Below are 8,522 nucleotides of genomic sequence, written 5' to 3'. Positions count from 1 at the left end.
TGGTCAGCCCTGAATTGGTCAGGCACTTGGACTAGGATGATCATTCTACATTCCTTACAAGTGAAAGAGTCTATTAAAATTTTTATGTTTCTGGTACATTTGTTTCTCTGTTTCAGTCAGGGAAATATTTAGCCTCCAAAGCAGTTTTGCAGCCTGATACTCTGCAATGTCAGAGATTCACTTCTCTAGTGATAATTTCACTGCTGAGGTGACAAAATTGTTTCTGCCAGAGGATACACTCAGGCATAGTCCAAATTACTACAGTATTTCCAGAAAGCACAGTTTGATTTTTTTCCATCTGCACTTACTTGGCAGAAGGAGTTTGGGTTTTTTCTCCCATATGCAAACACTGTCAAGGTGATCCACACGTTCCTTTAAATTGTGTTGCATGTGGGCTTGGGGTGAGTCCAAATAGAGGCTGATGTAAATGTATTGGCACATTTCTTCAGTGTGTTCTGCAGCCAGACTTGGTCTCCAGTACCTATGGTTTCCTTTCCTGCATTACCAGTTTTCATCTTCAGGCACTCATACTTAATGAGTACCTCATTTCGTTTTGAAAACCTTGCCCTGTCTCCTTTACCCTGCCTGTCCTGATGAGAGAAATTGAACATGTATGATGTTAAAAGAAGACTCAAGATTATAAGGCAGCTCTGAATAAAATAATAAAAGTTTTTCCTTCCCTTGTCTTGTCTGACACTGCAGGAGACTGGTAGAGAGGACTGGTTGCCCGAGAGAACTGCTTTTGCTTTGCCTTTTACTTAGTCGATACGGTCTATTGCCCTCTCCTGTTAAAACCTTCCTCTGGAAAGCCGAGAGAAGCGATCAGCTAATTTAAACTTTACCAGGCTTTGAAACATCAATTTTGAAAGCTGCGTGGCTACCAGTTTTTAGTGACTTCTCAAGGCAAGTTCCTCTGCTAGAACCCGGTTCTCCCTGCTTTTCTTAACAGCGGTTCCCGTCTCTCTGCCGTTGGGAGCCTGAGAAGGGGCTGCCTTGGACGAGCCGGGGGCGGCCGGGTACCCGACGCTGCGAAGCGGCGGGGCTGTGGGAGGGATGCCGCCGGAAGGCTCGATAGATGCTTCTTCCCGGGGGGCCGTAGACTTTTGGGGAGTAGGAAAAGCGGTACTCCCTGCTTGAGAACGCGGGGCCTGCACTGATCTCCCCGCTCCGGGAGATGCGGGCTTTCCCGCGGCTCTTCCACGTTATTTTCGGGCCGGTGGTACTCCGTCGCGGGCGCCCCGCGGCTCTCCCCCGCGTGGAAAGCACCTCGGTGGCCGCTCCCGCTGCCCGTTTTCCAGCACCCGACCGGGGTCGGGAGGGCTTGCGGACGGCGGGGGGGCTTCCCATTCCCGCTGAGCCGGGCGTCCTCCGGGGGACACCGCGAGGCGAACCTGGAAACACGGGGGGCGGGGGGATGTGGGACACCTACAGCAGCGACGCAGATACTCTGGGGATGGCGTGGGGACACACCGGGGGCGGGGAAGGGACGCGGAGAGGAGGGGAGACACGCTGGGGGCGGCGCGGGGGGGACACGTCGGGGGCGGTGGCTGCCCTGCCGGGAGCGCGTCCTGCCTCCGCCCGCCCCCTGCCTCCGCCCGTCCCCGTCCCCGTCCCCCCGCGCCGCCGCCGCCACGGCGGGTGGCCGGCCGGGCGGCAGTGCCGCGGGCCCCGGCGGCGGGGCCGTGCGCGGGCAGGATGCTCCGGTGGCGGGGCCGGGCGCGGGGCGTCGCAGTGGCGGTGGCGCACGGGCTGTGCTCGGGCTCGCTGAACATCCTGCTGAAGTTCCTGCTGGCCCGCTACCACTTCGCCTTCCTGACGCTGCTGCAGTGCCTCAGCAGCGCGGCGGCGGCGCTGGGGCTGGAGGCGCTGCGGCGGCGGGGGCTGGCGGCGCTGCCGCCCTTCGGGCCCCGCCTGGCGCGCCCCTTCGCCGCCGTGGCCGCCCTGGCCACCCTGCAGTCCACGCTCACCCTCTGGTCGCTGCGCGGCCTCAGTCTACCCATGTACGTCGTCTTCAAGCGCTGCCTGCCCCTCGTCACCCTGGTCACCGGCGCCCTGGTGCTCCGCGACGGCATGCCCTCGCCTGGCGTCCTCATCGCCGTCCTCATCACCACCTGCGGCGCCGCGCTGGCCGGTGAGCGCGACCGCGGCCGCGACCGTACCGGGGGGACGGGACGGGATGCGGCGGGACGGGACGGGACGGGACGGGACGGGACGGGACGGGACGGGACGGGCGGCTGCAGCAGTAGCCGCTCCGGCTGGGCTTGGGGCGTGGGACCGGGAGTGCAGCGCCAGCCCGGGGAGAAAGACGCGGGGATATGGGGGGCGTGCAGTCCTGGGGGACAGCTGTGCCCCACGGAGGCAGGTGCAGCCTCACGGGCGGGCAGGTGCAGCCTTGCAGGAGTGGATGCAGCCCCGCTGTGACTGGTATGTTCTTGCAGGGCTCGGTACAACCTTTTGGAGATAGGTGCATCCTTATGGGGGTCGGTGTAAACCTGTGCGAGTAGGTGCAACCTCATTGCAACCCTACTAGGGAAGGTGCAATCTTACGGGGGAAGTGTAGTCTTACGGGAGGTGGGTGCATCTACAGGGGTAGATGTAATGTTCTGGGAGCAGCTGAAAGCCCATGGGGCAGCTGCAGCCCTACTGGGGCAAGTGTGATCTTGTAAGGGCAGGTGCAAGCTTAGGGGCCCTCTGCGGCCGGGAGGACCCGTGTTGCTTTCCAGCCGAGGTGTAGGTGCCGTGGGAGGCAAAGCTGGTACTCTGTTGCCCGACAGCACTCCTGGGTTGGGGACTGCCTCCGACAACAGAGCACATACAAAGTGTGTAATTTAATCTGCAAAGAGACTGACAGGCAGCTCGGGAGAGGTGCTGATGCTTCAGGGATCCCACAGAGCTCCATTGCTAGAGGGTGCAGAATGGCCAGTGGGTTGGAGGGCAGGCAGCCCGGCCAGCCAGAGCTGGCACGTGTCTGTGCTGGCAACAGGATGCTCAGAGGTGCTCTGTGTATGTGTGTGTGTGTGTGTGTGTGGTTTCAGCTACAAATCTTCCACAGTGTCATCATAAAAGGGAGAAGGCAATCTGATTTTGGCTGCGGGACTTAGAGGGGATATGAAAAATAGTCAGTATGTTTGCAGCTTAAAAAAATGAGTAAGAGATCTGTTGGGAGGCAGCATTTGGGAGAAGCGTTACAAATCCTAGGAGTTATGGAAAGTGCAATGATGCCTATTTCCTAAATATCCCTCTAGTCTGAAACAGTGCTCTCTTTCTGTTTTATGTGCAACACCTATATTTTTTTTCTCTGTGACTCTTCTGACAGGAGCTGGTGACCTGACTGGGGATGCTATGGGCTATGTGACAGGCGTGCTGGCCGTGCTAATACATGCTGCCTACCTGGTGCTCATTCAGAAAACCAGTGTAGATAGTGAATATGGACCCCTGACAGCTCAGTATGCCATCGCTGTTTCGGCCACCCCTTTTCTCATCATCTGCTCCTTTGCCAGCATGGATTCCATCAACGTCTGGTCCTTCCCGGGGTGGAAGGACCCTGCCATGGTATGCATCTTTATTGCTTGTGTCCTGATTAGCTGTGCCATGAACTTTACCACCCTTCACTGCACTTACATTAACTCAGCTGTGACCACCAGCTTTGTAGGGGTGGTGAAGAGCATAGCCACCATCACAGTAGGCATGGTGGCATTCAATGATGTGGAGCCCACAAAGTTATTTATAGCTGGTGTTGTGGTCAACACCTTGGGGTCTGTCATTTACTGTGTGGCCAAGTACGTTGAGACCAGGCGGCAGAGCAACTATGAGGACCTGGAGAAAGAAGCTAGAGAAGAGGAGGGGAAAAGGCAGGCTGGAGACCAAGCTCTGTTTGCCATGGAGAAAATTTCCCAGGGGAAGGGGGCTGAGGAAGCAGCAGTGGAAGGATCATCCACAGGGGAGAGACAGAGTGGAGAGGAAGAGAAGGACGTCACTGAGAAATCAGCCAAGGCACTTGTGGTTCAGGGAAAATCCACCAACACACAAGAAGTGAACAGAAGCTCACTGAAAGAAGCCTATCTTGGAGTATGGAGATTGGTGAGGGGTGCTAATTATATAAAGAAGGATTATTTGATAGAAAACGAAGAGCTACCAAACCCTTAAAAAGCAGATTTGAAAACCTCTTGCTTGAGGACAGACACCTGGTTTTCTGTACAGGGGGAAAGGCAGAGCATACATTTCCACATCAATGCGTACACATCCAAATCATTCAGGATGATTTTACCTCATTGTCAAAAAGCAAAAGGTCATTGTTTGCTCATGCTTTGGGCTTGCTTTCAGCTGCTTTCAGTGAGTCACTTTAGACCCACCTCAGCTAAGGTGCTGACACTCTGCTGCAGACACAGAGAGAGTTGGGTAATGGGAAGTCACGGGGTGCTTGCCCAGCAGCCTGGGCTATGAGGGACATCAGTACCACGGAGTTACTCGGCAGTGCCAGTGACACAGCAGTGGCCTATACCTTAGATTGTGTCTGGAGCCTTGTGATTTTAACATGTTTGGAGGCTCTGTCAATGTGCTTCTGTATCTGTATCCATCCAATTATAGGTACTCTACATAACTAATTCCTACAATATGAACTCGTATTAGCTGTACTTTTTTTGTGCTCCTCTGTGTCAATGCAATTGCAAGAGAGCTAGAGGTTGTGCCACTTCAGTTACACTGGTATAAAATCACTCTCTTATCTGACAAATTGAGGCCCTCCAGGCCAAGCTTTGGACCTGGTTTACATTGGGTGCTTTGTGTCTTCAGTAGAAATACATCAGTGTTGTGGTGGTGTGCATGAAGGCAGAACTAGATCTGAGCTTCTGAGAAGCTTTGATGGCAAAAGAAAGGTGTGTATCTTTGAGCTTTAACTACATGTAGCATTTGGAATATTAGCTTGACTCAAATAAAAGAGTTTGGAAATGTTGGTATGTATTGATTGGAATTGGGAGGGCTATAAAAAAAATAGGGAGAAAGTGTGTGCCTTTTGTTATCCCTCCTTGTACCCTAAAGTCGGATGAATTAGAGCCTGGACTGGAACCCAGGTGTCCTCTCCATCCATTTTCTCATAAGCAGAAGCTGAGAGCAGAGCTGGGGACACCAGCTCTGGAGTTCCCAGGGGCACCTTTGCAGGCCAGTTCTGCTACATCCTGGCCACTTGTTGGTACATGGCCTCATGTGCATCCACCCTTGCTGTCCCTGTGCTATCCAGTGGAAGGAAATGCAGGCAGGCAGCAGGAGCTGCTGTGTGCTCCTGCAGATCCCATGGCCAAGTGCTTGGGGACTGTGATGTTCAGTGTGTTTGGCATAAGGACATCCATGTCTTTGGTAGAAGCAGCTCCCCAGTGCCCAGACTGTCTCTGTCCCCGTGGGCTGTGAGGGGCAGAGCTGCCTCTCCCCTCAGCCACTGGAGCACTCGTGTGGGAAGTGGGAAGCAGGCACTCCAGTGAGGCCTCTGCTAATATGCTAATATTTTGTCCCATACCTGTTTAACTGGAAGGACTGTGGAAACATGTTTGAGTGTTTCTTCGCCTGAGGATATCCTTTTGGTAGGTGGGGGTACTTGGGTGGAACCTTTGCTCAGACTAGACGGAGAAAAGATTTGACTCCGAGTATTTCTCACCCCAAAAGGGTGCTGTGGCCATTGGGGCCACCTTGACCACAGACTGAAACAAGTTGTTACCATTTTCTGAAGAAATGAACCAAGTTTGTTGTTGTTGTTTTTAATATTGTTATTGTTGTTATTGATAATTATTTATTATTATCTATTAAGCCACTGAACTGAAAATCAATTATTCCCACAGCCCTAATTAACCAGTGCCTAGCCTAGTGCTCTCTCCAGCCGAGCAGGCAGCATCAGCCTCACAGCGCGTTCAGTCTGAAGTGAGCAATTTGCCCGGCAGGGAATATTTGCAAAACTGCTCTCTGGGGGAGCTTGAGGTTCTTGTCAATAAATGCAGGCAGAAACATCAGGTGCTGTGGTGGTGTGTTTTCTGAATGATTGCAGAAGTTGGCTGACCTGGCATCACCCATGAATTTTGAAGAGATGGCTGTAAGGACATTTATGCTAAAAGCCTGTAGCTGCTGAGCTGGGGGACAGGGCACAGAGCTCTGTATATCACATGTTATGTATAGCTCGTGTTTAAGAGATACTGGCTGTATGCCAAAATACGGTTACCTTCTGTTCAAGCTCCATATGGGATCTTCTCAATAAAAGTACTATTTATTGTTTCTAGGCTAATATAATAGGGCTTTTGTTAGTTTTTCAAACGCATCCTAGACTAAAGAAGTTTGTGCCTATAACTAATAGTTGCTGTATTACTGAACTCGTTGCAATATTGAACTGCATTGTAATCATACAGATGGCTGGAGAGAAACCCACATTTCTGATCTCTCCTCACTGTGCTCAGTGTTTTCTGTCCACAAAAAACGTGGGTCTTCTTACCACCTGGATGCCAGTCTTAGATCCCATAGTGCACAGACCGTGCTTGACACGTGCTGTAGGAAGCTCTTCCCCTGGACTCTTGTTTCAGGACTTTTTCCTGGGGAGTGTTAAATGTTTTGTCAGTTACTGTTGTTGAATTATTAGTAGAAATCTGTGGAAATTCAAACAGGTTTGACTATTAAAAAAAGCTGCTGTTACAATGTTGTACATTTGCATGTATAGTCGAAATGTGATAATATTGTATTCTGTTTTTACCTGTAAATTCCCTAAATTAAAATGGGAATTTGGCAAATGCAATCCACTTTTTCAGTAACAGACACTGTCGCACAATAAAATAAAAATACTGCCTCGTGCTGAGGTATTTTAATAGCATCAGCGGAAGACTGCAGAACGAGATGTGGGAATAAAATGCACTGCTTTCCAACAGGCTTCTGGTTTTCTTATTGTTGCTACTCCGGGGTGCCCATTTTTGCTTCATTTATAGTTATTCTTGTGCCTTTATACCATCCAAGTTTCCTCAGCATGTGACCACACACTATAAATACTGTCATGGACAAAGGGACTAAGGACAGACAAAGGAACATAGGATTCTGAAGTGCTGGGACCTCAGTACAGCTCAAAATTTCTGTAGCTCTCAGTGGTGATTTTTTGGTTACATGTTTAAGATGATTTAATGTCACTGGTGTAACTGTTATAACTCTAGAATAAATAAAAGTAAGATGATGCTCATTATTAACAGTTCTATTATAAAATCATTGCATTATTAAAGGATGTAATATTAATTTCATTTTACAATGTTAAGTATTTGTATTACCATGTATGTCACATGGCAGTGCTAGGAGATGAATTAAGCATTAATTTTTCACCTGTTTTCTTTGGATGAAAGGTACATAATGCACCCATGGCTGAAACTGGGTTGTGCCAGACCAGCCTGTGGTTGGTGGTTATTGCCGAACTCATCTTAGAGCTCCACACAAATGTGCCTGCAGGTTGCTTTAGAGAAGGAAACCATCCTTGTTGTCAGATAATAAATGAACCTGATGCACAATGACTGCTTTGAGAATAAACAAGAATTTCAGTGTCAACACATCCTTGAGTAACACCTGCTTTAGCACTCCTAGACATGCACGTACACGCACGCACACAAATACACATGCAACAGGACAACAAAAGCCAGACTGGCTATCTTTTTTGAAATATATTCTTCTCTCTAAGAAACTAAAGAGAGGACAGTTTATTTGGAGGCAGGTACAGTTACAATTTCCAAGGATAAATTAAAAATTTGCATACATCATTGACAAACTAATCTTGTATTTGCCCTCAATTCCACAGGGAAAATATGCAGCAACCTACAAAGCACCATCGGAGAGGGAAAGAAATTTTACAGTTTACTAACCAACACTCCAGACCCCTGCATATGTCCAGGGATAGTTTATTGCCAGTGTTTAACAGCCTCCCGTAATTCTGTTTGCTGCAAAAATGCCTGTTTGCTGCAAAGGCTTTAATAGGCAAAAAGGTGCAAGCCCTTCAGCTCCGGTCTCTAAATTAACATTTGAGCATTTTGCTGCTTATCATGGTGAAGGGTTAACACCTTAACCCTCTCTCTGTGTGTTCTGTGTAGTTTCACATATTGCTTTGAGGTTTCTTCTGTGTTTTTCTAACCTGGAATCTTTAAGTGCAGTGCAGACAATCAACTCTGCTCTCAATTAGCTGCTATATTCATGCTTCAGTTGCTTGTTGAAGGTCATCAGGAAGCTTTTCACTTCAACCTCGTTCCTGTTGGGAATTGATGAACATGCACATGCCCTCTTTTCTCATTCTTTGTTCCTGCTGTATCTCCTAAATCTTTTTTCCAGTGTCCATCCTGAAAACCTCTGCAAGTGTTGGAGGACTTGCCACAGAGGCTTCTGCTACTTCATTTTTTTTCTCTAGAAAGGCAGGGAAGGGATGGACCAGCAGGATCTTGTATGTCCAGATTGTTTCCTTCTACCTTTGTGCATGTTTCTGCCCACCAGCTCCCTGCATCCCAGATCCCTATATAGCTCAGCCCTGG

At 49.7% G+C, this 8,522-nt stretch overlaps 1 protein-coding gene across 1 annotated transcript; it reads left to right on the top strand.

The window, feature by feature from the left end:
- The first annotated feature begins 1,680 nt into the window (after positions 1-1,680).
- Positions 1,681-7,201, top strand: SLC35D3 (solute carrier family 35 member D3). The gene is made up of 2 exons (XM_032102087.1): positions 1,681-2,131; positions 3,317-7,201. The coding sequence occupies exons 1-2, from the start codon at positions 1,696-1,698 to the stop codon at positions 4,144-4,146; spliced, it is 1,266 nt and encodes a 421-aa protein (XP_031957978.1). The 5' UTR covers positions 1,681-1,695; the 3' UTR covers positions 4,147-7,201.
- The last annotated feature ends 1,321 nt before the right edge of the window (positions 7,202-8,522 follow it).

This window comes from Corvus moneduloides, chromosome 3 (assembly GCF_009650955.1).
Source record: "Corvus moneduloides isolate bCorMon1 chromosome 3, bCorMon1.pri, whole genome shotgun sequence".
In the NCBI taxonomy this organism is placed as follows: Eukaryota; Metazoa; Chordata; class Aves; order Passeriformes; family Corvidae; genus Corvus; species Corvus moneduloides.
The sequence above is the reverse complement of the archived record's forward strand: the minus strand, read 5'-3'. Positions and strand labels throughout refer to the sequence as shown.

Excerpts from the sequence above, each read along its gene's own strand:
- SLC35D3 (XM_032102087.1), top strand. The coding sequence starts at position 1,696 with ATGCTCCGGTGGCGGGGCCGGGCGCGGGGCGTCGCAGTGGCGGTGGCG. Across the intron at positions 2,132-3,316 it reads CTGCGGCGCCGCGCTGGCCG|GAGCTGGTGACCTGACTGGG; the intron begins GTGAGCGCGACC and ends CTCTTCTGACAG.